Source organism: Simochromis diagramma, unplaced genomic scaffold, assembly GCF_900408965.1.
Source record: "Simochromis diagramma unplaced genomic scaffold, fSimDia1.1 OVJJ01000293.1, whole genome shotgun sequence".
Taxonomy (NCBI): Eukaryota; Metazoa; Chordata; class Actinopteri; order Cichliformes; family Cichlidae; genus Simochromis; species Simochromis diagramma.
The window spans coordinates 19,627,089-19,654,158 of record NW_024386801.1 but is presented as its reverse complement, the minus strand read 5'-3'; the positions used below and the strand labels follow the sequence as shown (position 1 = coordinate 19,654,158).

The following is a 27,070-nucleotide window of genomic DNA, read 5'->3' as shown; positions in this document are numbered from 1 at the left end:
ACTTACATATGAGTATTTAATGTTTACTTGGCTTTCATTTGGATCCATTCTTCTCACACACAGCCATAATGCTCAAATTGGAGCTTTTGAGCATTAACAAACAAATGAACAAACCAGTTTGATGTAAGGTCCAAGTGTCAAGTAAATAAATAGAAAGGTGTGTGTGTGTGTGTGTGAGCTGGGGTGTATTACTGGAGCTGTAAAAGTAAATATGTATCTCATGGTATTTTTGATTTTGATGTTGTTGTTTTTTAAAATATCTATTATAGCTCTTGTAACCACATAAATATTTTTCAGATATAAACAATAAAAATAAGCCAAATATTTGATTTGAACAAAGTCACACATTTAAGTTCAATATTGGGGCAAATAAATAGAATCACTTTGTTTATTTATTTCACCTAATACAATGCTCATTTGCTAATATGATATAACACACACGTGTTTCTTGGGTTTTTTTGTATCTCATAAATTATAGCCCTTCACAAACACCTACTAACCAGTCAGAATGGTCATGGCGTTTTCCCACTTGTGCCTCCCATATTTTTGTACACAGTGCGGAGTTGTGTAACTAATGAAAACTGTATCACATGTCATACAGCGGGCCAAATTACAGTTAGTGAGCAACTCCAGCTTGTTTTCTATTTTGAAACGTTTGAGCCTAGTAAGTTGTGCAATACCACACCATAGCCAGCTAAAACACTCCCCGTTTACATCTGACTGTAGTGTAGATAACGCAGGTCAATTCAACCCTGGGAGGTTCCTAAATGCACCAGCTGAACTCTGAGACACGACTGACAAAATGACAATATTATCGATATCGTTCTGAGTTTTAATTCATCTTACAGTCAATGGAGAAACCAGGTAAGATGTTTAACTGGGTCGAGGAGTGGAACATCTCTTTTGCAGGCTGTGGATTCAGGAGCATTTACTACGTGGGAGCTTTGAGCTGTATCCTGGAGCGGGCTCCACAGCTGGTTCATGGTGCTTCTAAAATTTGTGGATCTTCCTCTGGGTGTCTCGTGGCTGCAGCTCTCACTGTTGGCATTCCCATTGGTGAGTCACATTTAATGTACACTGCAGATTACTGTTTGTCCAGCTCTTCAACAGTTTGTTTCTTAAAGAGAAATTAAAGAGGAATTCATAAATAAAATGTAACTCTTGGTATCATTCTCATATATAACACAAAATTGACCAATAAAAATATGCAAGTTTATTTTATTTCTACATGCCTTGTTGAATATATGAAAACATTTTGTGTGACATAATTCATGTTTATTGCAATGCCTTGTATTTTTGTATGAAATTTTTGTCTTTTTTTCCATTTGCACTTGAAGTACCTGTCCATTCACGAAGTTCAGGCATATCTCAAAACAAATGGTGTTGTATCTGACACTAGGCAGTGTATTTCATAAGTTCCTGACACACAAACAACTGATACAACAGTGAGAGCAAATTCCATAGGTTGCAAAGAATTCAAGGTCAAGTGAGCAGACTGTAGGGAAAACAACTGCTGCGCAATAAAAACAGACATGTGGATAATGCAATGATACATCATAATGTCACTGGTTCTCTACATTAGCCTGAACATTTGGTTCTGCTGCATTTTCTCCCTCAGAACAGTTGTGTGCTGATATTTTAACCACAGCGAAGGAGGCAAGAAAACACACCTTTGGAGTTTTCCACCCGACCTTCAGCCTGCTCCGGACAGTCAGGGACTCCCTGCTGGAAAAGCTTCCAGAAGATGCCCACCTCCGGGCTTCTGGAAGGCTCTGCGTGTCTCTCACCCGAATAGCTGATGGGAAAAATGTTTTGGTGTCCGAGTTTGCCAGCAGAGAGGAGCTCATTCAGGTTGATCAGATTGGTGACTTTACAGAAAAATTGTTAGGATCTTTTAGGCTTCTCTGTTCTAGTGATCTAACCTCTTTACCTTTACAGGTTCTCATGTGCAGCTGTTTTTTCCCTGTTTACTGTGGTTTCATTCCACCTTCATACCATGGCGTGGTCAGTAGAGCTTAACTTTTTTTTGTATGCTTTCTTTGCTTTTACTGGTCTTATTATTGAAATAAATGAGTAGAGATTTCTGTGCCATAGACCATAGAGAATGGGAAAGAAAAACCGCTTCAAAGCTACAGGAGCATTTTATTGCCAGATTTCAGAGGCAGGTAAATTTGGGAATCATAGAAGTGGAACGGGATATCATTCATATATCATATCAAATCCTTTCTCATCACGCCCTGTTGCAGTTGAGCGAAGACAACCATCTCAGCAGTCTCAGCAAGTTTCATAACATAACCTTACTAATCGGTCGGTGATGTTATGGTGGGCATGGCCATCTTATACAGTCTATGGCTTTCTTGGCTAAAAGGCGCAATATCTGGAGGCTTTGTTACAGCCAAAGCTTTTAATTTTTTCTCTGCTCACACGTTAATTTTAAACTTATTCAAGGTTTACATAAGGTAAGTGGCATAGAGCACACAGGTAAAGAGGCAAGCACACTGAAAATTATGATTGAGCATACAAATAGAGCACACAGCATATGTATGATCTTTATTTGAGAGTAGTAATCCATCTTTACTTTATAAATGCTATGGCTGCTTTGTATATGAGGACAGTTCGTGACATGTTTTTGTCACACTAGATCTACTTCGTCATCTCAGCTTGCCATCAATTTTGATCAGTTTTTCTTTCTTCTAAGCGCTACGTGGATGGAGCACTGAGCAACATGATGCCGTTGTCCGAGCAGAGAAACACCATCACCATGGCCCCGTTCTCAGGAGAGAGTGACATTTGCCCCAGAGAAGGGTCATACAATTTCTTTGAAGTCCACTACGGAAACATCAGCATTCAGGCCAACACAGGGAATGTATATCGAGTCTGTACATCCTTCCTCCCCCCCAGACTTGAGGTGGGTTCATGTTCAGAGCTCACGACTTTAAAGCAGTAGAGTGTACAGTAATGTTTAACTGGTTTTTTTTTGTGAGGCAGAAGCTGGCTGAGATATGCCACAACGGCTACATGGATGCTCTTTGTTTCCTGAGAGAGAAAGGTGAGATTTTTCCACCTTCATTTTCTTTAGCATTTCTGGTTTACACCATAAAGTTACATTAAAACATGTTATCAACCAACTGTCTCAGATCTGCTTACAGCACAAAATATTCACAGCAGTGCAGTGGTAGGAGCCAAATCTCCTTGCTGTGAGCAGACGAAGGAAGTGGGTCGTGCAGAAGAGAGGATGATGAAGTGTCACAAGGAAAACCATCTGGACCACAGAGTCATTGAGAACCTCCCAGTGGCTATCAAGAAAGGTAAGGAGGTCAAGTGAGATGAGCTGATCATCAGATATACAGAAGTTTTTCAAAAGAGTTATTGTAAGACTTTATTTTAATTGAAAAAAAATTGTCCTTGTAAGAGCGCTGGTTCAAATGGTAAAGAGGACACAGAAATGGAACAGGAAGAGTGTAATGATTTGGCATGAACATAAAACAATCATTTTTATGTTCGCCTTTCATGGCCATTGGTCCTGGATAAACCCCAGTGGAGGTGGTTGCATTGACTCACAAAACATCAGTTGTGGTGTACAAACCTAAACAAGGGGTCCTGAAAGCCTTTCCAAAGATTAACTTCTGACAGTTAATGACATTTAGTTAAATCGATTATATGTTAATGCTAACAAATTGAAAAAGTATTACATTAGGAGGGCATTACTTGCATCCACCATCTTGATACTGCTGTATTCTTCAAGGTAAGAAGATAGAGGAATCTAATGTAGCTCATATTTAAATAATCATAAAATATTTCTTTACATTAACTGTTAATCTGATAAATAATCTAAAGATTAAAGATTAACTTTCAACTTACAATATCCTCTCTGCTTTCAGTAAAATGGTAGGCTGTAACAGTCTTTCTGATCTATTCGGTGGATTTATAGACTGCCAGGTCCACTGAGCAGCAGAATACGATGTAATCTTAAGATTTTAAACTAATGATTTAAATTTCCCATTTGATGTAAAATGTATTAAATTGAGGTTTAAATGAATGAACAGTGTCATTTATACCACACAGTAGGTCTCTCACAGCTAGCATGACACATAATTTTATGTAATTTCCACCCTTTGTGTGTCTGTGTTAGTGCTATGTGAGGCATGCAGGGATAGTCATGACAGTAGCAGCTGGAGGCCGCATTACAGGGACTTCCTGACAATGAATTTGTTTACCTATCTACTTACCTTCCTCATCTTACCTGTTGAGCTGACCATCTTTTTTACCAAAAGGTAAAGTGTGAACTGTTTGATCTGAGAGTTCCCTAATACCCTATTCTCTACTGGGCTTTGGAATGAACTTGGGTTAACAACAGCAATTAGTACTTCAATTTCTTTCTTTTTTCTGTGTTTTACTGTGACAGCATGGTGTCATTCAGCTGCACAGCACTTTGCAGATTGTTACTGTGGTCTGCAGATTTCTACAGGCAGAAATGGAGTATTAGCAATGATAGCATCAACAGGTATGTGTACATAAAAATTCACAATTTTACCTCTTTTAAAAAAACTGATTTAACCTTAGGTTTATTAAATCTCATTTTTGGCCTTCTTTACATATGCCGTGTCTTTGTCACTCCAACAAACTGTATCTGTTGCTAATATTATAAGGAGGTAACATTAATGAAAAGCTCATCCTTTGTGTGATTTTTAGTTTTTTCCTCTTCATATTCTTCAGCGCATCTCAAGAGAATAACTGCATCTGCAGGTCATCTGGTTCAGACAGCAGGAATCAGAGAAGACGAGACATAAATACACAAACTCTGAAATCAAAGATGACCTCAAATTCTAAAATGAATCTCTGCTGGGACACCAATGGCAACATGGACCTTATGCCCCCAGTCTCAACTAGAACTGCATCTGGCCAGGTGATGTTAAACACACCAGGGAAGGGACGTGTAATCAACCATAAAGAAAGTGGAAAAAAGATTGATTAAAGGAAACCAACAAAGGAAAACAAACAAACAAACAAACAAACAAAAAAACTTCAGCATTTGCTGAACTTGTTGACATCTTATCAACACCATGAGTCAAATTGTAATGTACAACAGGAAAATAAAAAGAAAGCCTTTTTCTTCGCAAAGATTGAACAATAGCTACCATGTGATATTGAAACAAAGGTAAAACAAAAGTATAGAAAAAGCATCATCAGTAAATTTTAATGGACAAATGAGTCATTCCGTGTGACCGATATAATCATAAACATAACATAATTCTACAATTCCTAAAGCAAAATAAAAATAAAATAAAACCCATTATATGTTTCGTAACACATTTAAAGGCTGGTGAGATGATGCCTCTGCAGGACCTCTGACATCGAGTCATCACTTTGCATCTCATCAGTTCATAGCACCATGAATGTAACATTTTAATGCTAACCAAGTCCTCCCTGCAAACAGAGGATCACACAAGCTCACACTGATCAGTCAAGTTTATAAAATAACATTTCTGGAACTTATCTGCTGTTTAAACAGCAGATGTGAAAGTTCTCATTTACTGCATTGCAGTGCAGTGCAGTGCAGTACAGTACAGTACAGTAAAAAGGCAAAACAAAGGTTTAAATGATGTGTGACTGTCTTTGAAAAGACAGTCACACATCATTAGCCACTTTCAGACAAGTATTAATTTGTATTCATCTTACAGCATCTTATCAATGGGCACCCCTGGTCACTCTGTTCTAAAAGTCAGAAGAGCAATCTTATTGGGCCAAACCTAGTAATATTTACGAATCACTTTAAGAAACAGACAGTATAAAAACTGGTGCTGAAGCGCCTTAAACCAAAGGCCAGCATAATGATTCATGTGGTTGTCAAAAAAAAATTCTCTGGAATTGTGATATGTGATATTGTGGTATGTGTGAAAAAAGCTCTGAGGAACATTACCATCACTTATGTCAGGACAGAGCACCATCGATGTTGAACGCACTGTGTCTGAAAGAGGCTACTGTCAAGTCCCTGATTTCACATATTTAAAAAGACTGCAGTGAAGACGATCATGCTGTATATGTTTACAAGATCACAAAGAATTAAAAAGGTGCAGAAAATATATTCTGCAAATTTTCTAAAAAGTCCACTATATGTTTTTTTTTAATATTCCACTCAGACACTAATTAAAAAGGAATTTTAAAACCTGACAAAAAAGAGGTAAGAGCTAAGTTTGCTCAAGTCTCTGTGTAGCACAGGCAAGCCCTTTTCCTCATATGCTACCATCTTTTGGTCCGCTGCCTATGTCTGGAATCTGATCTGCAAAGGACTGGGTCATCCACTGTCCGTCTGGGAGCTGGCCATCAGCTGTTTGTGATACAGTCGCCTCCTGTGCTCCTTCTGGGGGTGGAGAACACAGAAACAGAAGCATTTTTCTATGCATGTAAGATGTGAACGAATGATGTCTGTAGCAAAGTTCATGCTCATGGTTACTCCAGCTCCTGGCCAGGATTGTGCCATCACTTTAAGACAAATTACACATGTCCGTGCAATTACATAACGCTACATTCACATCTGAGTAACAGACGGACTTATAAAAACTCAAATTTATACAAACTACACAGATTTATGCAAATTATACAAACTCAAGTGTCTCAACAGGTAGAGAATACAACTACCTGAAACTAGGAACCATAAGCGCCGAGGACTGTGGATGAATGTTGGATGCATCCGAGCTCGCCCTCAGGCTCACCCTATCTGAATGACTTACCTGTATTTTCAGCAGATGAAAACGTGCAGTGACCGTTGCTCTGGCTTTCAGCTTGGCTTCCTTCAGGTCCTCTCTCGACATATGCTCCGCCATAGGCATCTTCATAACCAGGGTCGTATTGTTCTTCCTTTATTGCCAGCCTCTTGGCATCCTCTGTTGATATAAAAGGGGAAGAAATAACAAAATGCTTTAAAAAATTAATAAAATGGACAGGATATTAAATTAATGACTTCACTAATTTTAGTGGCTTTGAGGCATTTCTACAATATTAAAAGTAGGGAAAGTATCTATGGTAAATAACAGCGTAGTAGTTTTACTTTTTAAAAATTGAATTTTAATTAAAATTTCTAATTAAAGCCGCTGTAAAGGTACTTAGTGGTGAAATTCAGGTTAGACAGCCAAGTTACACATTTTTTTTTAAAGAAAAAAACAAAACAAAACCCAAACACGCATACGCATGCACACACCCACCCACCCAGCCCTGGTCATGCTTACCCTTGGCCAGCTGAAGGTCAAACATGTAGTTGACCTCTTGGATCTCTGTGCTTCTTTGGACACCCTTCAGTTGGTCTCTGAGTTCTCTCAGTTTGATGTAGAAGTGGACTTTGTCCTGAGCACGAGGGAATTGGGCACAACGAGCACTGGATGAAGGCATCAGAAACAAAGCCTGCAAAGAAGAAATAAACTCTTAAGTAAAGTCTTCAGAATGAAGTATCAGTTACTTTTAAGTATCACACTTGCAGTTCTTAATTTTCTAGTTGTCTATATTGATTTCCTTTGATATCAATATGTTGATCATATCACTTCTATCACAAAATATAAAGACTTGCACATTCAATTTCGGGTCAGTTCCTATAATTGCAAATTTAAGCCTTTATGAACAAAATACTAGAAAAATCCTACATTTTTGACATTTTATTCTTAATATTATTTTCACACTTTGAACATTGTCTATTAAATTTATTGAATAAATACAAATAACAGATGAAAATATTTCTTAAATATTCTTGAAGAACAGCATGTATCTGTATCATTTAAGATAAGATAACTCTTTATTGTCATTGCACAGTCATACATAGTACAGTAGTACAATGAAATTGGAAAAACTGTCCTACGTCGGCACTACATATAACACAACACGACACGATATGACACATCACAACGCAACAAACAACACAACACAGTATATTAACTTAGTATAAAAAAGAAGAATAAGTGTATGTGTATTGCACACTGTTATTATTGCACATTAATTATTATTGCACCTTGTTATAAATATAAATATTATTGTTATTGTTTTAAACATTGTTACCTCCCCCCTAAATATCCACCAAAATCTGAAGAAACCTTTAAAAACCTGACTGAAAACTGAGTTCTCACCACGTCACAGTCGGGGATCTTGTGTGGCTGCAAACCAAATTCGAGTTTTTGTGGTTTTTTACCAAACAGTTCTCTGCAGAACATTTCATAGATGCCTGTGGACAAAAGAAGATAACTATTAGCTTAACTGACTTAAGCAAACTGTTTTATGGCAACTATTGCTCTTTGTTAGTAGGTGGGCTTACATTTTCCATTGAACACAGCAATAAGCGGCTTGTATTTTTTCAGCTTCTCCACAAGAATTTTGCCTCCTTCCCGCAACTCTTTACTGGTGAGATGAAATGAAAGAAAAAGGTTTATGAAACCTATAAAATAAATTTTTTCTAATATGATGACTGAAATCTTTTACAGTCATATACCTTGTAAGATCTTTGCTCCCTGGTGTTGCCCTGGCCACCATGTTGGTGAAGCCCATTTTATACTTAACAGGTAGGACGGTGTCATGCATGTGGTTGAGCTGCTCATCAGTAAATCCAGACAGAAACAAACACTTCCCTGAAATCAAAAAGTGACCAGGTGATTCAGCACCAAAGGCTAATAAATACGGACATTTTATTGAACCCGTGTACCCAGAAGAATTCCATACAGGAAGAGAATTTACAAACTTCACAGAGAAAGGACCAGGACATGCTTTATTCTGTAAGGTAAAAATCTGCACCACTGTGTCAGCAAATCAATAACCTTTCTGAAGCCTAAGATCCATTTTTATGTTACCACAAGACAACTCAAAATAATTACAGTATCATAACTTACAGAAATGATTTCCAGGACCTGGAAACCATCTTCCAATGAAAGCTGCCATCAGACCTGGATTGATACCAATCTGAAAGCAAACCGGTGAGGTTAGCCAAGCTTATGTTCACATTATGGTCTAGCAGTGAACTAGACATAATATATAATTATCCAACTAAAAAGTGAATCTTACAATGACATAGTCTAGGTTGTAGTCCAGCAGGTCTGGTAGAGTCTTTTTCATGACCTCCTCCTCTGACATGCCCTTGAAGCGGTCTACTTTCCTCTTTACCTTCTTGAAAGTTTCATCAATCTTCTCCTGTTTCCCATCAGCCTGAGCTGCCTTTTTGGGCTTTGGACCTGGTTTTGCTTTAGGTGCATTTGGGTCTTTTGGTGGCTTTCGTGCCTTTGGGACTTTTGGTGGTGTGGGTGCCCCTGGTTCCTTGGGTTGAGCTGGTCTGCCTCTCTTTTTAGCTGGAGCTACAAGAATTGAGAAAACAAAAATAAAAAAAGATAAGAGACCATGATGTAAGTACTGTTGGAAGTCATTTGCTCTTGTGTGGTGTTAAACTGCAGTTTTGGCAGACTATTTCTATATATCATCATGCCCTAATATACAGCAAATAAATTATATTAAGAAAAACACCATATATAATGGTAAGACTGTCACACTAAACTAACATTAGATCCTAAACTGAGGATAAAGTGCAACAAGGGGAAAAAAGTTTATAACCCGCAGTAGATTTTTCTTTGTGAACAGGCTGCGGTCAGCTGCCCTAGCAAAGCTTCCTCCTTCCTCCAACTTATCAATACATACTTTACACAACTGAGTTACTGACTACACAATATTCATGCTTTGGTTAATAAACTTACTTCCCTTGTCACTGTCTATGAGCAAAAGGAACTCTGAGCGACTGTAGGAAGGAGGAAGCCTTTAAAGCTGAGCACATCATGCTTAGGTGTAGCTCCAGCCAATTTACCTGCTCCTGCTGAACATCATGCAGCAGAAAACAAAACATAAAGGCCTAGTGCCCAGATAGGCAATTTAACTCATAATGTTTTGATGACCCCTATCAGACTAAATTACAGATTAACTGAAGGAATATCATTCCAGCCCATTTTAAACCCTGATCCTAACTTATAACTAGGTGTTAACACAATAAATATATCAAAGTACGTTTTGTCAAGTTTGTAGGTTCCAGCTGATCCATCATGGGTTCTGGATTAACCATGTTTGCCATAGCTGGCTCTCCAGCTTGATGCTCTGTATAGTGAAACTGATGTTCAGGAATGACGTCTGAATATTGAGCCTGGAGAGCTTGAAACTGCTGGGCAGACCGAACCCTGAGGTGGAGGGAATTTAGAAAAACAAAACAAAAGCACAAAATGAGTAAGTATTTTTACAACAATCAAGTTGGCTGTGTGAGATGCACTGTGGAGTTAAAACAGGTGTTAGCTGGATTACATAAACTATGTGCTTTTTGTTTAGGTCTTTTCGTATTTAGCTGAGTGGTGATAAAAAAGCAAACACATTGATTTTAATCATCTAATTACTAGAGATGGCACGATACCACTTTTTTATGTCCGATACCGATATCATAAATTTGGATATCTGCCGATACCGATATGAATCCGATATAGTGTGTTTTTTAATCAATAAAACTGTTTTTTTAATATATTGCTGCATTTTGTATAAGTTCATACTCAAGTTTAAATAAACAACAACACTAAAGCTATTCTGTTATACCTGTATGTAAAAAATACACTGCCCACAAAATATTTCATAGTTCAGCAACACTGATCAATCTAATAAACTTAAACCTGCACCATCCTCCCTATTCTGGTATTTTAAAGAGTACTTAGCAGAAATATTAAGCAACCTAACTAATAGGGTTGCAAACTCCCAGCAAAAAAAAAAAAAAAAAAGGGAACCACCCCCACCCTCCACCTCATGATGCTTAATCGACGTAATCAACTTTAATTTGATGCAGTGTGGGAAAAAAAATGCACAGAAATAAATTATTTTTCAAGAATAATTAAATAGATTCAACATCTTTCTTCAACAGGATTGCAGACTGCACAGATGGTACCTTCCCAAAGGAAAAAGTAGTATAGCTTACTAGGGTATATTAGACTTAACAGTTACTATATACAGTAATGGACTTCTATACATTTTACATCAGATTAAAACTTTGGGTGTAAGATTCGGATAATTATTTATTAAAAGCTAGACATTTTAAATGAGAATAAGAAAGAAAAGTATGTCTTTGTGCCCCCTTTTCCCTGTTCATGCCCTATCGGCCCCCCTGGCTAAACTTTGTTAGATCCACCCCTGCACAGTTACCAGCCGTCAGCTACGTAAAAAAGGATCCTGGTGTAGAAAGTAATATTAAATACATTCTAACAACAGCTTATCAAACTTAAACGTGCTGTTGTTGTTCAGCCGCTGGTTTCCTTTTTCTGGTGCGAAGTGGGCCAAAAACAAACAAGAGAGACGGACTCGCGACAGAAAAGCCGATCAGCTGATCATTAAGCAGTTTCACGATTGAAGTAGCAGCAGGAGAGGGAGGGAGAGAGAAGAGGCAGTCGCTCCATATATCGGTTGTTAAGCTTAACATGGGAATGCTTTACAAACATTCAGAGATGAACTTACACATTTGCTTTACTTCTCTCTGGGATAACTTCATCAGAGATGAAATGCCGGTTTGGTAGCGAGGCTACAAATACACACAGCCGCTCTATCATGTGATGCATACTGCTCCGACGTGCTACAGTTATGAGCCGAGTTACACCGTGTTGCAAGTTTTGTGAGGAGCTTTTTTTGATATTTAATGGATCGGATTACATTTTTTATTTCTCGCTGATATCCGATCCAGTAATTTACGTCAGTATCTGACCGATACCGATACGTAATATCGGATCGGTCCATCTCTACTAATTACAAGATCCCACATGTTTAATTTCAAGCATTTCTGACAGTAGTGCAACTTCATAAACTATTTAGTATAGCACAAACAGATTAAATCTAATTAAAACTAAACAAAAACATCAACAGCCTTAGTGGTTCTGCTATAAAGCAGGTTTACTGTGAATTAAATTACTTCTACATATAGTAGGTAGAGCAGAAAAACTGGCACCTGACTCTATACTCTTTTCAAAACATTTAATATATATGTCCGATTCAACTGAAGTTATGGTTTTTGCTTAAACTCCCCCCCCCACGCCCCAAAAACAACCCCCCCCCCCCCCAAAAAAAAACAAAACAAACAAAAACCTCTTGATTCTTGTGCCTGAAGAAAAGCAACAGCTTGAATATTAAAAAATCCTGTAAATGAACTGAAATGATTTTGACATCTCTGGGTTAGCAAATCAAACACAACCACATTTTTCCCCCCAAATGTGTTCCACGTATCAGATCACATCATAAGAACACTGAGCTCTGATTAAAGAAAATATACACCTTTATAACAATTGTTCATGATCCCAAATGGCATATTATTAAAATAATGATGCAAAAAACAAAACAAAATGTCAAACAGGCAACTATGTGCACATGCTTTCATTTCATAGTATCACACTTTGCCAGTTAGAGGGCTGCTGACATAATCTGGGTCCAGTCTGGCCACACTGTGGTGAGGAGGAAGACTCACCACTGTTGAAGGTACTCCGGAGATACAACAGGCAGTGATCCATTCAGCTTTTCTTCCATCTTTTGGGTGGTTTGACTTTATTAAATAAATCAATACGGATGTTGAAGAAACACAGCTAGGTGATGTACATGTGGTTTAACATATAAGAGTTTGGCAGTACATGAAATTGAACGCATGTGACAGCATACTTTAGTCAGGCTGTGGAGTTGTACAAGACATAAACCAAAACACAAACACCAACAAAAGATAACTTAAATGGCCGTGATACATTAAACTAAAGTCAAATTACTAATAGCGGAATAGATTTAGTATTTATAACAGTGGATATTTTAAATAGAGCATACAGTATACACCTGCTAAAATGTTTACCCCTTTCTTCCATGGCTATGCTAACTAACAAGCTAACATGAATTAAAACGGTTATACATTTCCTGTTTTAAAACAGGTTTAGAATACGGTGCAATGAGGTAAAAGTTCGCGTTTGTGGCTATCAATTCAGATAATGGTGACTATTTGTGGTAATATAAATGCTAAGATTTAATGCTATTCAGTAGCCGTGCCACAAGTACAGCTAATGTTAGCCAACAGCTAGCCGGGCAGTTAACTTAGCATGGATGAATGGCTTCGCTTCCACTAAGACTTCTCCCCATGAAATTGTAAACAATTTCTTAATATTATTACACGTAAAACATACCTGTTGAGGGCACTGATGAAACACTTCTTTTAAGGTAAGATGGTTATTATTTTTCCATATATTCACACACTTCTATTCATAACATTTGAGGTGGAACAGATGCAACAAAGACATGACAATCCTGCTACTCAACTTTGACACCGGAACATCTTAAGGGTAAGATGTAGGGATGAATAGGAAAACTGTTCGTTATTGTAATAGGGAAAAATAGCCTTATTGAATATTTTTGCATCATAAAATATTTTTTGATATGTTATTTTTATAAGCATATCGGAGAATAGTGTTTTTAATGCAAATTTGACGGTATAAATCGTTAGAAATGAAAACGACACGCCCCTATTTTCGGATTGGTATGAGCTGCTCGGTTTAAACTCCGTGAGGTTGCTGTCTATTGGTTGACATCAGTCCCTAATTTTGCAATTAGGTGCAGCATTTCTGTATTTAAATATTTTATTTACAACTAACAGTCCCACAGCTATGACAAAACAAGGAAAAATAAGAGGACAGTTTCATTGTTTTTACAGAATTAATTAGAAATGATAAGATGATTCATAACAATAAAGTAGTAACAGCTCAGCTACCACTATTGCAGCATCTTATTACATCTTACAGGTTTAAAGACTACATTGACATACATTTCTTGTTTATTATTAGTTATTAATTATATCCATTATTAAATTCATGCTGGATGCAAGAGTTATGCAAAAATCAGTAAATCTAGCCTGCTAAGACCTTGTTTTTAGGAGACTTGTATGCAAATTAATAGAGACTATCCCGCTTTTCAAAATGAGATTCATTATTCCCTTTAGAAGCCTAAACATTTTCACACTCAAGTGTTTTTAAAGACCAGTGCAAAATAAAAATGCACAATTCTCACAAAATCATGAATCAGGTATTTTGATGCAAGTATTTCATTCAAGGCTTTCAATAAGCATGAGAGAAACTCTAAATAATGAAATGCTCCTGTTCTCATCAAGCTTTGAAAATATGTGTTTTAACTCAAAAATAAGCATTATTCAGTCTTTATGAATGCTCGACTGTGTTTCTTTTCTTATAGGTTATAACACATTTATAGCTTCTCATGATAACTCAAACAATCAGAGAATAGAAACACGCCAGCGTTAATTTACAGATTTAATAACTCTGCACTTACACATTAGAAATTCCAGAGTATACAGTCAATAAATCAAAAAAATACAAGTCTATGAAAATACAAAATAAGTCACTGGAAACATGTTTAATAAAAATTCAATAAATAGTATTTAAAAAACAATAACACCAAAAACATGCACATGTGTGAGTGCTGTGGGGGCTTTTCTGTTTTGTGCGTGACACTATGATGTCTGGGGAACAGAGGTCTTCTTCTCTCACAGTGTTACTTCTCATCCTTGGTGAGGCTACTAGGTCAGCTGGTATTTGGTATCTGTTGAGCAAATGTCCCGAGGTGTTACACATCATTATAAGCTGATGAGCATATAATGTGGATGGGCCTTTATGTGTGGGGTTTACATGTTTTCGCCATGCTCGCATTGGGTTCTCTTATGGTACTCCAGCTTCCTTTCACAGTCCAAACACAGACAAGGGTTAGGTTGAAAGAAAACTCTTATTTGGCCCTAGGTGGGAATTTGAGCATGAAAGTTTGTCTGTCTCTAGCCCTGTGATTTACTGGCGACCTGTCCGAGGTGTACCCCGCCTTTTTCGCTGTGACTGGGATAGACTTCAGCCCCCTTCCAACCCTAAATTGGATAAGCAGGAAAAAAAAAAAAAAAAAACAACCAATGGATGGATGGACACGTAAGCTACTTTTGATTGAATAAACACACAAATTAAACAATCTCAAGTTGTCAAGTTTCATGTGTTTTATGTCATTTGCTCCAAACTGTTTAATCCAGTGGTTCTCAAGCTGTGGGGCAGACCCCACTGATGGAGCACAGAGCTACTGCAGGTGGGATGTGGTTCCAGAGTAAAACCGTGAAGGGAAACTACACTGTATGAGTATCATTCTCTTTAGGTAAAAGAAACAAACAAAAGTTCACTAATGCTAATGTGCCAACCTTTATTTTACTAAAATTCACACTTGGATTTTTTTTCTTTTTCTGAAAGGAAGTGCCAGAAGAAGTACATAAAAATCTCCTTAGATTTTTATATAAAAGTTGTTTAGTTGTCCCATTTCATCAACTTCCGACTACATGATAACTACACTACCTGAGTGCTCCAGTAGGCAGGCTTGTTTTTTCTCCTCCCCTGAATCTCTTTTATTTCGAGGAGTTGTTGCTGTGCCTGGTTTCTTCATGCAGCGCACTACAGCTTTCATACTCTGGATCTAGCTGCTCCTCTTTGATTGCAATCCTTTTAGCATCCTCTGCAGAACAAAAACATCAGCAGGGAGTTAATGATTTATTTAAGACAAATAAATCTGTGAAAATTGAAAACACGCACATCTTTTTAAGCAGGTCCCTTTCTGTATTTAACTGAGATAAAGACGGAATAGCAATCGAATGCCTCATGTTTCAGCTGTACTGTGCAGCTGTGATATTTACCTTTAGCTAGCTGCAAGTCAAAAGAGTACTCTGTCTCTTCCACCTCACAGCTCGGTGCCAGGCCTTTCATCTGGTCTCTCAGTTCCTTCAGCTTGATGTAAAAATGCACCTTATCTTGTGCACGAGGAAACTGAGCACAGCGGGGGCTCGATGACGGCATCAAGTAGCACACCTGAAAAGAATGTCAAATGCTATGAAGACTGTTGTTTGTATAGCTGAGCAGATTTATGTTGAAATCATTTCCTGTTTCCACCTACCGTTTCAGTTTCGGGAATTTTGTACGGCTGTAGTCCAAACTCAAGGTTCTTGGCCTTCACACCAAAGGTTTCTTTGCAGAAGATTTCATAAATACCTGTAAAATTTACACAAAAATACCTTCAAAAAATAAACTCAATCAGCTAGTGCTAGTATCAAAACACTTCAACAAAAATGGAAAAAAGAAAATTGTTTGCATCATTTTACCTTTTCCATTAAACGCTGCTATTAATGGCTTGTATTTTTGTAGCTTCTCAAGTAACTGTCGGCCTCCTTCCCGGATCTCCTTACTAGAACCAAAAAAAAAAAAAGAGGACAAATTTTATTTTAAGTTACAAACTGTCTGTTTTGCATTTAGTTGTAGTCGCTTTAGTTAACTTTACCTGGAGAGATCCTTGCTGCCAGGTGTGGTCCTTTCTACCATATTGGTAAAGCCGATGCTGTATTTCTCTGGCAGGCTCTGGTCATGCATGTAGTTAAGTTGCTGGTCAGTTAGACCCGACAGAAACAGACATTTCCCTGGACAGAAAAGAGGAGCTGAGTATAAAATCAACCAAGTGGCCGTCTAGCACAACACTGGACTCAAACCAGCTTTTTTCCTCCTGATTAATCATGTTTCCAGTTGTAGAAGCTCTAAATTTACAGAACTGTTATCAGCAGACATTGCTACTTTTTTTGTTTTTGTTTGTTTGTTTTTTATACCATATGATCATAGCTGATCAACACTACTTTGTAAGGCAATAAGCCTGCAGAAAAAGCATGGAGCTACTTCAGGTGAGATGCTGTTCCAGAGTAAAATATATTTATTTTAAAGCAATGATCCATGTTGATATTTTACATCCTGAAGTTGAAATAAGCAACAGAAAATTTTATAGCTAATATTTCTAAGTAGCTACATCTAAAAATGTCTTGATGCATGCTCAATCATCCAGGTAAGTAAATCGACAAAAGTTGATTCTGTTCATCTGGACGTAGCGTTTTCAGTCGGAGAAAGTGCATCCCAGTCACAGAAGCGTTGGATGCAGTCTGTAAGAGATTACAGGATGCCCCCAACCTCAGCAACAAAACCACTCTCGGCATCGACCAAGTGTGTTTGCTTTTGGAACTTTGTCTTAATTCCACCTATTTTACATACAAGGGTCAGTTCTACTGGGAGAAACATGGGTGTGCCATGGGCTCCCCAGTTTCACCCATCGTGGCCAATTTGTACATGCTATCCTACCCTGGAACACCACCAAGTCATTGGTTCAGATATGTGGATGACACCTGGGTGAAAATCAAATCTCAGGACGTACCACAATTCACGGATCACATTAATTCAGTGGACCAACACAACAAATTCACCAGGGAGGATATGAAAAGTGGCAATTTTCTTCTTAGACTGTGAGACTGCATTTCGTTGCCTTGTACTTGTGACGTGTGCAATGAGAATAAAGTTGAATTCTATTCTATTCTATTTCCATCAGTAATGGGGGACATCTAAAAGCTGATGTGTACTGTAAACCTACGCACATGGATCAGTATTTAAGGTTTGACTCTCATCATCCACTGGAGCATAAACTGGGTGTCATCAGGACACTGCAACACAGAGCAAACACCATCCGCACTGACACAGCGGCCAGGGAAGCAGAAGAACATCAAGAAGGCCCTGAGTAAATGTGGTTATCCCAGCTGGACATTTGTCAAAGCTGAGAAGGCACCTAAAAAAAAAGCTCCAGCCGATCTAGGAGAGAAGGACAACTGCTGCCTAAGCAAAAACCTGTAGTGATCTCGTACGTGTCAGGAATATCGGAACAGCTAAGACGCATTTTTTCTAAACACCACGTCTCTGTGGCTTTTAACCCCAAAACATGCTGTGCCAAAAATTGGTCCCCCCCCAAGGATCGGGTCCCCCGACACAAACAGAGTAACATAGTGTACGCTGTTAAGTGTCAGGAGGATTGCCAGGATTTATACATCAGGGAAACCAAACAACCTCTGGCGAAGTGGATGGCACAGCACAGAAGAGCTAACTCGTCAGGCCAGGACTCTGCAGTCTATTTACACCTACAGGCCAGTGGACACTCTTTCAATGATGAGGATGTGCACATCCTGGACAGGGAGGAACGCTGGGGAGTCAAGGAGGCCATTTACGTGAAAAGGGAAAGACCATCTCTGAATCGAGGAGGGGGCCTAAGGGTACATCTTTCGCCAATTTACAATGCTGTGATTGCAGCCATTCCCCAACTCTCTGTGAATGGTACTCATGACCATTGATCACTGGTCTTTGATCACTGAGCTTTGATCAATGGTTGTTGATCAGTGGTCATGAGAATTTGCATATTAATGATCAAGGAACCAACCTCCCAGCCCATTGTTCATTCAGTGGTGCTAGTTTCAGTCATTATGCAAATGTACTTTTTATAAGATTGTGGAAACGTGCAGTCAGCTGAGACTGAAGAAGTCACCTAGATGAGTGGTAAAACGTCTCTCCCACTGAAAACGCAACATCCAGATGAACGTCCAGAATCAACTTTTGGGAATACATCTAAAAACTTCAAGGGACACTCCTTTATTCTGAAAAACCTACCTAGCAAATCCTAAAACTCTATGGGGGATACATCAGAAATAGTGTTGCATAAATGTTTTGCTGACTCTTTAAACATCAATATTCACCTTTGAAAAGCTCTTTAAAATTTGATGTATTCTGTTGCCTGCATTCAAACCTGACAAGTTACAACATTCAGCTGCATTTCATCATCATATTGGCATCTTGGCCACCTTTAAGGTCTCTTAGAACAAGTCTTAGCTATAAAACAATAGTGACAATGCACCCAGGGTGGGTCAAACAAGGTAGAACTGAAAATGAACACTGGCTCATATTTATTATAGTCGGTAATGAAACTGAATTTAAACGTACAGAAATGGTTCCCTGGGTTTGGGTAATGATGTCCTTTGTAAGCTGACAATAGGCCTGGATTAATTCCAATCTGAGGAGAGACACAAAATAATTAAAGACCTAAAGACTGCAAGTTGGCCATGTCACAAACCTAAATCACAATTAGAACAAAAAACAAAAACACAGAGAACAAAACTGGAAATACAAAATAACTCACTATCAAAATGTCGAGATTGTAGGTAATCACATCTGGCAGTGTTTTAGCCATAACTTCAGCCACTGACATGCCATTGAAGCGGTTGAGAGCCCTCTTGGCTTTTTTGGCAGCCTCAACCTCGTCGTCCTCCTCACGTGTCTCACCATCCTCCGCTTGCTGTTTCGGAGGTCGACCTCTCTTCTTCTTCACTGGTGTCACGTCTAAGAAAGAAGAGGAATTTATTGAGTACTGAATCAAAAACAAACAAATAAAAAAAGACAATTAAAATACAGGTGACAGGATCTCAGAGAACGTATATTGAACAACCTATTGAGGAATTTTGATTTGTATTTTATGATGTCTTTTGTCTGGTTCATATGCAGCTCATTCCTTTAAACTGTAGTTATAGGTCTCCAAATTATTCTATGGGAAACAGAAGGCAAAAGTAGTTTTTTGTACAAATGGCAGCACACATATTTAAAATACATCAGATCTGAAACTTCTTGGGAAGAACTACTGTGATTGTAGCGTCTTCCATTACCTTTAGGTGGACCTGAAGGCTGGTGCTGAATACTTGGCCCGTGCTGCTGTGTATGCTGTGTGTGTTGAGCATGCTGTATGTGTTGTGTATGTTGATGCCGTGGGTGGTGCAGGAGTGCAAGATCCGGGTGCTGCTGGTGCTCTCTGATGTTCTGCTGAGACACCTGCTCCGGGTAATGATTTGGGGCTGGAAGGTAGTTCGGGTAAAAAGATTCCTGATAAAAATTTGGATCCCGGTGAACAGATAGCTCGGCCATGACAGGCTCATCCACGGGACCTTCAGTGTAATGGTCCATGCTGGGATAGGGTGCCACATGCTGTACCTCAGGGTACTGCTGGCTGGACTGGTACCTAGTAGAGATGAGGGCGTGAAGAAGTTAAGCAAAAAAAGAAAAGAAAAAAAAAAAGGACATGAAACAGGATCCAGGTACATCAGGAAAATGTGGTGTGTGGAGAAGTGGGTGAATAAAACTTAAACACAGGACACAATACTTGCAAAAACACATGCGCTGACATCCACTAGTTCATATTTTCTGCATTTCATTTACTATTTTTATGTAAAACAGGCACCCCAATTATTGTTCATTGCTTTTATCTAGTTTACTGATCATTTCTGATGATGCAACCTACAAAACTAACCTTTTTGCACCTCTAATTGTGTATTTTTACAATAATCACAAGGTTGACCAGAATGGAATGAAGATACTTTTGCAGAATATGACGATACAAAGACAAACAGAGGCCAAATATGTAAACTATTCATTTTAACCTTGCGTGAACTGACGTGACTCTCTACAGGTGACAAAGTTTACAAGTGCAGTTTAAAAAAGGCCTGTAGCAAACAAAGGTGTAATAAATGCTGGATAATGCACTGGCATGTTAAAAATGTAAGAAAAAATATTTTAAATTAGTCAGACAAACATAACAGAATATATCAAGATATTCAGTTTGTACAAGTATTGTTTTTCTTTTGCATGCCTAAATTTAAACCCAGAGTATTTCTGTTTCATATTATTCCTACATAATTACCCCTACTTCCCTTTAATCAGGAATCATGGATTACGGTAGTCAATTATCCTTCACAATTACACTTATCAGTTGCTACAATCCTAAATATAAAGTATACAAATGTGTAGGCTATGATGTCGAGTGTCAAATGACATTTATTTTCCTCCATCATGCATGAAAATGAAAACGAGTCGAGGAGATAACATGACAAGTTTCCCCAGACCTCCTGCCACCTCCAACACCAACTCACCACTGCTGAAAATAATCCGAGGGAACCGTCAGTGAAGTAAACTGGTTTTCTTCCATCTTAACTGTTGACTTATTTGAATACATTAACATTTATTCTGCTGCCAAACTCATGGATAAACATGAGAAATGTAAGCGGTAAAGCGCACACAGTAGCTTGTTGGCACAAAGGCAGATGCTACAGGAAGGTTTAGCTAACAGCAAACTGACGAGATTTCGAAGTTCTACAGTTGTTTTAAAAACGCAATTTAATATTAACAAACATAAATGTAAATGGGTAAAGTAACATACCTGTCATACATTTCTTTAGCTTTCAAATAAGGAAATAGGGACTGGGAGTCTTCCCAAAACAAAGACCATTTAAACGCTCAACATTTCGATTTGATCCGGTTGGCTGAAATGCTTACCGCCGCCTTGTGGTCACTGTGCGTACTGCAGGGATCGGATTTCGACGAGTATTTTAAATGCATCGGTGACGTCATATAATCGATAGAAAACTAAGAAGAACATTGCAGATCATTTAGAACTGTATTCGTGAAATCTGACACATAACACTTATTATAGAGCCTTGTACTAAAACTTTGCGAGATAACGCAAGCTACCGCTAAGCGGCGACAGACGGCACTTATCGCCGTGTATCAATACGAGTTTATGCTGTAGAAGAGTACTGCAACCGAAGATGGTTTATTTCCGGAAAGTTCATTACTTCTCCATAAAATCAGAGGCGGATTTATCGTACAATTGAGAGGAAATAAGAGTCCATGGAAAAAAAGACAGAGTGGGGACTCTCTATCAAAGAATTTCCAGTAGTTAGATAAACGTCACGATCTGCTTCTGGTCCTCAATGACAGACACTTGACTTTAAGCTAGTAAGAATGAGCTTTAGACTGTGGACATTTCCTTATTTGTGACGGGAACAATTAAGGTAAGGTTTTAAAGTGTAGTTCTGTGTTAACAGTCTCCGTGTTTGGATGTTTTTAAACAGCGTGTTTTATGGCTAATTAGTAGCATCGTGTGAATGGATAGCGGCTGTGGATGTGTGAATTATTCATATACAGTGCATCTGTACAATATGTGCAGTCTGCCATACATTTGTAATATGAAAAGGGATACTTTAGCTACATGGTAGTACTTTGACAGTGCTGCATGCACAGCGTCCCGGTGTTGTATTGAGTTTTTAAACATGTTCAACTAAATGGCAGTGGTGCTAATTTTAGTAGACAGCTATAGTTTTATTTAAGAAGAAAAGGGGATGCTTATATTTTTAGCACCAGATTGAAAAGGAGAGCTGAAAATGTATTGTTTATCTATACTAATTTCTATCTCTTCATATATTGTGTGCTGTTTTTGACCAGTGTTTTGAACCTGGTCACTTATCTTTTCCTCCAGGTTGAGTCAGATCAGTCTGTGAAGATGCCAGCTGGGGTGTCTTGGGCTCGGTACATCCGGATGTTAGGAGCCAGTGTTTTGGCCATGTTTGCAGGAGCACAGGCTGTCCATCAATACTACCTGCCTGATCTGGTGAGGGACAAAATTAAGCCTTAGGTATCAACAAAAGTAAACAAAGGCCAAAACTGGAAGCTTCTATTTGCCAAATCGACCCAGGATTGTACTATACTGTCTAGTATGGGAAAACATTGTCAAACATTGGCCTGGTCGTACAAAGACTTCAGTCTATCCCATGCAGAGACCTTCATCAAGGATGCCAAGATTTAGGTTTTCTGGTCACCAGAAAAGTGAAGCCAAAATTCAGGGAGTTGTTTTCTTTGGTCCTGAAATCCCTGAACTGGTGCATGACGATGAGTTCAAAAAGAAAGTGAGTAAGCAGCATGGGAAGCATTTGTGCAGGCTAACAGAGTTTTTTACATTCTCATCTCTCCTTTTTATCTGGAAATCTTGATGATGTCAGCAATGAACACGGGAAATGATTTTGTAGAAATATCAAAGTAAAAGAAAACCAATAGCAGTGAAAATTTAATCTGAGCATAAACTGCTTGTTCTTGCAGAGAGAGACAGGTGTGCGGTCCAAGCGTATAAGCATGTGCCTTAAACCTTTTTGGAGCACACAGACTTCTTTTTATTTGGAATTTAATTAAAAGAAATTAACAGAAATAATCTTTACAACAATTTTGGTGGTACATTCTTTAAATTCCAGATGTTTTATTATTATATTACACTGATATTGAAAAGTTTCAGAATGTCAGTGACGTGTATCTCAGAAATCTGATCAGTAAGCTTATATCGGATCGATAAAGGGCTGACGTTGTGAAGTTATAAGTAGCAAACAAAAAATATTTTTTGTAGAGCAGTGTTATGACCAGTTTTACAGCCTCCTTACTGACAAAGACATTACCATTGGCCCACCATATTATATGAAAGTACATCTTTATTGTTTCCTTTGATTTCAGACTGCAGCCTTTCTTTGTATTGATGTTGCCTTAATGTGGGAAAAAAAGATAATGTTGAAATAGCACTTATTTTTAAATACATCTCAGTATGCTCATCTACAGTGGTTTATTAAATGTGAATATTTTTAAAATGTATTTATATGTTCTAAATGAAGTGGAACAATTTGGCAGTAATCTAGTTTTAGTGGTCCAGCCCACATAAGATCATATTTGTCTTTTATGCGGTCCACAAACCAAAATGAGTTTGGCACCAGTGATGTAGTGTTGCTGTGTACAGTCGAATATGTTTTTGTGTAGCTGACGTTTACATGCGCTATAGTGATGCTGCACTGTGGTCGTATTTCCAATTCAATTTTATTTATACAGCGCCAAATCACAACAACAGTCGCCTCAAGGCGCTTTATATTGTACAGTAGATCGTACAATAATAGATACAGAGAAAAACCCAACAATCATATGACCCCCTATGAGCAAGCACTTTGGCGACAGTGGGAAGGAAAAACTCCCTTTTAACAGGAAGAAACCTCCGGCAGAACCAGGCTCAGGGAGGGGCGGCCATCTGCTGTGACCGGTTGGGGTGAGAGAAGTTTGTGTTTACTACCTGTTGTGGTGGTCACTCAAAATCCATCAACTCAGCCATTCTGCTGAGCATCACATCAAAAATGGCATCACTGCCAACCCAGACACCTCAAGCTGCTGTCACTGTTTCTCAGCTGGAAGTATGTTGATGTCCGATTCTTTGGTTAGAGTTGACATATTATGCAGGGAAATTGTGGTTGGAATTTGTGAGCAGTTTATTCACAGATGCATCCAACCAATGAGCTTTCACCTGTCAGGCTGAGTTAAACGTGCTTGCTGTTCTCTTTCAGAGTATACCAGACGTCCCACCAAAGCCTGGTGAGCTTCGAACGGAGCTGCAGGGCTACAAAGTCAGAGAAGAAGCCTTAAAGAAGGTTAAATCTGAACAAGATACCGGCTGATGTGGATCTACATCCTCTGTGTGACAGACACTGAAAGAAGCAGATAGCACTAGCCCCACTATGTCATGTGTGGGATCTGCACATAAATATTTTCTGTGTTTTCTTCCAATGGGACAAACAAGAGAAGAATAAAGTACCATACCATTGGCTTATCCGGATTATCCCCCCCCCCCCACCCCCCGCTGTTATTGCATTTCTTCTTCCTTCTTGAATGTGTTTGCATTGTTGAAATGCAAAATACTCTGAGGTTTTAATCATGAAAACATATAACGGGAGTTGGAGTCATGAAAAAGTTTATGGCCTCCACCATGGAGATAAAAATGTTTTAAATTAAAAAAAGACATCAAACAAGAATTTTGGCAGCACTTTGTGGTACATGAGAGTGATTTAAACTGAAATGCATACAATTTCCTTTTTTGGAACAAAAAAATTTAATAGATTTTTTTTGGGTGGGGGAGTTGTTCCACTCAATGGATGACAACATGAGACTTATGATTTTTAATGTTGACTGTAATTGGCTAGGGAGGGGGATATGAAGTGTTCTTAGTATAGTGTGGCATGCCATGCATTAATTTGATCACATTTTTTGTTGTATTCAAGCTTGAAGTGCTTTTCATCAAAATAGCTTTTGACAGTCCTTTTTTTTAAGATCACAAGTCTAAACTCCTACATGTTGGCAGGCGTAAGGTTTAAGTTAAGGTTAAATAACAATGGAAATAATGCCTTTCAAGTGATAAGTGCTACAGAGAAGTAGAGTGTCAAATTATTTTTTACGAAGAGTACATGAGTAAAGTAATAAGACCCCAACACTGATTGTTTGAGGGAGCTCCTATCTATCAATACAAACTGACATTATAACTGAGAGGGTTACACATAAGCCAAGATGGTGTTATAATTTCCAGAGGAGAAAGGTTTTTTTTAAAAAACTTTAATTTGGGCCTAGCTTTTACACATTTATTAATCGTGTTCAGTTGATAGTTATATAAATGCTGTTTAAATGGCTTTACCATGCAAGTATTGTAGATAATGCTTCAGGCAGCATATTTGATGGGAAGCCAGTCTTCCCATCAAATATTATTGCCCTGCTTCTCTTCTGACCAGTTAATAAGCAAGTAAGGTTTATTTATGTAGCACTTTCCAAGAACAAACTTCACAATAAAGTACTTTACAAAGTGGTAAAAACCTGGTGGTCACAACAAAAGCACAGTCACCAGTACTTGCATTGCTCAGCACTGTTGGATAAGAATATGGCTAAGACAGAAGGAATGTAACTTAGTACGTTTACTCAAGTACTTTACTGAAAAACAGTACTTCATAATTTATTTACGTATTTCTGTGTTGTGCTACGTTCTGCTTCTGCTCCGCTATATGGATGCAGATGTCGTGCTTTGTACTCCATGCCGTACATTTTTAAACTGTAGGTTCGATAGTTTATAGACAGATCATTTCTTCCCTGTTCATGGTTTCGGTGTGCCAACCCAGTGAAAACATCCTGGTCACTGCCCTGACCCCGACCGGCGTATCATAGCAACAGGTTCAAACAAAAGGGGAAAAGATGGCGGCGCGGAGGGAGGAAGACGCAGCTGTTTATCTGGAGAAACACAAACTCATCGAGCTTATGGACAACCTGACTAGCATGCTCTTCTTTCACAGACCCGGTTACAGCTTATTTGGTCTTTTCTTATACAGACACTGCATCCGGTTGTGCTAAAAACAAAAAGCTACTGCAAAAGCTGGAAAGTTAGCTCATATGTACTTACTGGGAAACTAAAGGACTAAAACACCTGTTTGTTTACCCAGAACAGTTTTTGAGCAGGGGATTATAATGAACTGAAATCCAGCTGTAAAATATTGCAGACACAGCCTTTGTTGCTCTACATACTTATTTTGTGCTAGATAAAATATTCATTGGTTAACTGCTCTTTCTCTTGAGAGAAATGTCTGTTTTGTGTTACTCTAACATGGTACTAACATTTTGCTTTTAATTTTCATCACCATATGTCCACCATGATTGTTTTGTTTTACATTGTTTCTTGTGTATTTTTTCAGAGAAACCCAGGGAGTTTCTTATTGAAAAACTGGAGCAGCTAAAGCTGTCTCAACAGAGTGGTGTGATTGGGCCAAATCTGTTCGATGACTCTAACCTGGATGTAGTCTTTAGGATTATGGACCCTGATAATAAACAATACATCACTTTTGTCCAGTACAAACAAGGTGAGTGCTGAACTACAGGGACAGGAAGAGACACCTTAAATACTTGGGATGGAGCTGAATGAGACGTAAAATGAAGGAATCAACAATGAAGCACTGTTGCTTTACAACCTAAAGATACTGGGTTCAAATCTAGTCTGGGGCCTTTCTGTGACGAGTTTGAACGTCCTCCCCTTATTGTTTCTCTTCACAGACCTCAAAATTATGTAGCAAATGTATTCATTCTTTATATAGCAAAATGTTATTGTAATAATAATAACCATTCATCCCCACAGCTTTGACAATGATGGGCATAAAAGACATCAATGAATGTCCCGATGGTGTAAATGAAGATCGGATATCCCATGAGACGTTCAAAACAGAAGCGTAAGTAGAGCTTAGCAGTGGTACAAACACAGTGTTTACCAGAATTTTAATACTCAGCGTTTTGCGAGGGCGATTGTTAATTTATTTTTCTGTTACAGGACACAAGGTCTGGAGAGGTGCTCAGCAACTTATGTACAGCTCTGAAGTGTTGAAGCTACTGCCCAGCCCAGCTTTGAACTGTTTAGTCTGAAATGTTAAAATGTGTATCTTTATCTACCAATAAATTCAAACCAAAAAAGGCACAGCATTAATGGT

General features: G+C 38.3%; 5 protein-coding genes across 12 annotated transcripts; 3 read left to right on the top strand and 2 right to left on the bottom strand.

Moving 5' to 3' along the window:
• The first annotated feature begins 659 nt into the window (after positions 1–659).
• On the top strand, positions 660–5,833 carry LOC120730185 (patatin-like phospholipase domain-containing protein 2). Of its 3 annotated transcripts, none has more exons than XM_040026392.1 (9): positions 660–1,056; positions 1,619–1,851; positions 1,939–2,004; positions 2,699–2,908; positions 2,989–3,049; positions 3,150–3,308; positions 4,133–4,274; positions 4,406–4,504; positions 4,717–5,833. In XM_040026392.1, the coding sequence occupies exons 1-9, from the start codon at positions 852–854 to the stop codon at positions 4,973–4,975; spliced, it is 1,434 nt and encodes a 477-aa protein (XP_039882326.1). In that variant the 5' UTR covers positions 660–851; the 3' UTR covers positions 4,976–5,833. The 3 variants fall into 3 exon arrangements, with proteins under 3 accessions (XP_039882326.1, XP_039882325.1, XP_039882327.1); XM_040026391.1 differs by having other exon boundaries at positions 3,138–3,308; XM_040026393.1 differs by lacking the exon at positions 4,133–4,274 and having other exon boundaries at positions 3,138–3,308; positions 4,717–4,901.
• A 294-nt stretch (positions 5,834–6,127) lies between these two features.
• On the bottom strand, positions 6,128–13,334 carry LOC120730187 (G/T mismatch-specific thymine DNA glycosylase-like). Its single transcript, XM_040026397.1, has 11 exons — positions 13,188–13,334; positions 12,494–12,568; positions 10,021–10,187; positions 9,037–9,323; positions 8,865–8,934; positions 8,471–8,606; positions 8,297–8,379; positions 8,112–8,206; positions 7,227–7,398; positions 6,732–6,884; positions 6,128–6,361 (listed from the first exon to the last, which is right to left on the bottom strand). Exons 2-11 carry the CDS (start codon positions 12,550–12,552, stop codon positions 6,234–6,236), a joined length of 1,350 nt encoding a protein of 449 aa, XP_039882331.1. The 5' UTR covers positions 12,553–12,568; positions 13,188–13,334; the 3' UTR covers positions 6,128–6,233.
• Positions 13,335–14,307: 973 nt separating this feature from the next.
• On the bottom strand, positions 14,308–21,281 carry tdg.2 (thymine DNA glycosylase, tandem duplicate 2). 4 transcript variants are annotated; one of them, XR_005695067.1, is made up of 10 exons: positions 20,855–21,135; positions 19,598–19,947; positions 19,078–19,277; positions 18,882–18,951; positions 16,366–16,501; positions 16,190–16,272; positions 15,985–16,079; positions 15,728–15,899; positions 15,393–15,549; positions 14,308–14,923 (listed from the first exon to the last, which is right to left on the bottom strand). XR_005695067.1 is itself a non-coding variant. In XM_040026399.1 (10 exons), exons 2-10 carry the CDS (start codon positions 20,908–20,910, stop codon positions 15,443–15,445), a joined length of 1,269 nt encoding a protein of 422 aa, XP_039882333.1. In that variant the 5' UTR covers positions 20,911–20,922; positions 21,142–21,281; the 3' UTR covers positions 14,308–15,442. The 4 variants fall into 4 exon arrangements, 3 of the variants coding, with proteins under 3 accessions (XP_039882333.1, XP_039882334.1, XP_039882332.1); XM_040026399.1 differs by adding an exon at positions 21,142–21,281 and having other exon boundaries at positions 14,308–15,549; positions 20,855–20,922; XM_040026400.1 differs by lacking the exon at positions 20,855–21,135 and adding an exon at positions 21,142–21,280 and having other exon boundaries at positions 14,308–15,549.
• A 321-nt stretch (positions 21,282–21,602) lies between these two features.
• cunh12orf73 (chromosome unknown C12orf73 homolog) lies at positions 21,603–24,396 on the top strand. Of its 3 annotated transcripts, none has more exons than XM_040026404.1 (3): positions 21,603–21,775; positions 22,206–22,371; positions 24,128–24,396. In XM_040026404.1, the coding sequence occupies exons 2-3, from the start codon at positions 22,264–22,266 to the stop codon at positions 24,236–24,238; spliced, it is 219 nt and encodes a 72-aa protein (XP_039882338.1). In that variant the 5' UTR covers positions 21,603–21,775; positions 22,206–22,263; the 3' UTR covers positions 24,239–24,396. The 3 variants fall into 3 exon arrangements, with proteins under 3 accessions (XP_039882338.1, XP_039882339.1, XP_039882337.1); XM_040026405.1 differs by having other exon boundaries at positions 21,617–21,719; positions 22,240–22,371; XM_040026403.1 differs by having other exon boundaries at positions 21,618–21,775; positions 22,240–22,371.
• A 322-nt stretch (positions 24,397–24,718) lies between these two features.
• On the top strand, positions 24,719–27,062 carry si:dkey-42p14.3 (EF-hand calcium-binding domain-containing protein 10). The gene is made up of 4 exons (XM_040026402.1): positions 24,719–25,896; positions 26,288–26,452; positions 26,725–26,815; positions 26,914–27,062. Exons 1-4 carry the CDS (start codon positions 25,794–25,796, stop codon positions 26,957–26,959), a joined length of 405 nt encoding a protein of 134 aa, XP_039882336.1. The 5' UTR covers positions 24,719–25,793; the 3' UTR covers positions 26,960–27,062.
• The last annotated feature ends 8 nt before the right edge of the window (positions 27,063–27,070 follow it).

What these genes read in the sequence shown, in the direction of transcription:
- LOC120730185 (XM_040026391.1), top strand. Translation starts at nt 852, where the DNA reads ATGGAGAAACCAGGTAAGATGTTTAACTGGGTCGAGGAGTGGAACATC. An exon ending in CACCTTCATACCATGGCGTG is followed by an intron (nt 2,005 to 2,698) that starts GTCAGTAGAGCT and finishes CTTTCTTCTAAG; the next exon opens with CGCTACGTGGATGGAGCACT. An exon ending in TTGTTTCCTGAGAGAGAAAG is followed by an intron (nt 3,050 to 3,137) that starts GTGAGATTTTTC and finishes CAACTGTCTCAG; the next exon opens with ATCTGCTTACAGCACAAAAT.
- LOC120730187 (XM_040026397.1), bottom strand. Translation starts at nt 12,552, where the DNA reads ATGGAAGAAAAGCTGAATGGATCACTGCCTGTTGTATCTCCGGAGTAC. An exon ending in ACCTACAAACTTGACAAAAC is followed by an intron (nt 9,324 to 10,020) that starts GTACTTTGATAT and finishes CAATTCTTGTAG; the next exon opens with CTCCAGCTAAAAAGAGAGGC. An exon ending in TGACCTTCAGCTGGCCAAGG is followed by an intron (nt 6,885 to 7,226) that starts GTAAGCATGACC and finishes TTATATCAACAG; the next exon opens with AGGATGCCAAGAGGCTGGCA.
- tdg.2 (XM_040026398.1), bottom strand. Translation starts at nt 20,943, where the DNA reads ATGTTAATGTATTCAAATAAGTCAACAGTTAAGATGGAAGAAAACCAG. An exon ending in TCGGATTATTTTCAGCAGTG is followed by an intron (nt 19,948 to 20,854) that starts GTGAGTTGGTGT and finishes CATCTCTACTAG; the next exon opens with GTACCAGTCCAGCCAGCAGT. An exon ending in AAACCCAGGGAACCATTTCT is followed by an intron (nt 16,502 to 18,881) that starts GTACGTTTAAAT and finishes TTTTCTGTCCAG; the next exon opens with GGAAATGTCTGTTTCTGTCG.
- cunh12orf73 (XM_040026404.1), top strand. Translation starts at nt 22,264, where the DNA reads ATGCCAGCTGGGGTGTCTTGGGCTCGGTACATCCGGATGTTAGGAGCC. An exon ending in AATACTACCTGCCTGATCTG is followed by an intron (nt 22,372 to 24,127) that starts GTGAGGGACAAA and finishes GTTCTCTTTCAG; the next exon opens with AGTATACCAGACGTCCCACC.
- si:dkey-42p14.3 (XM_040026402.1), top strand. Translation starts at nt 25,794, where the DNA reads ATGGCGGCGCGGAGGGAGGAAGACGCAGCTGTTTATCTGGAGAAACAC. An exon ending in GCTCTTCTTTCACAGACCCG is followed by an intron (nt 25,897 to 26,287) that starts GTTACAGCTTAT and finishes GTATTTTTTCAG; the next exon opens with AGAAACCCAGGGAGTTTCTT. An exon ending in GAGACGTTCAAAACAGAAGC is followed by an intron (nt 26,816 to 26,913) that starts GTAAGTAGAGCT and finishes TTTCTGTTACAG; the next exon opens with GACACAAGGTCTGGAGAGGT.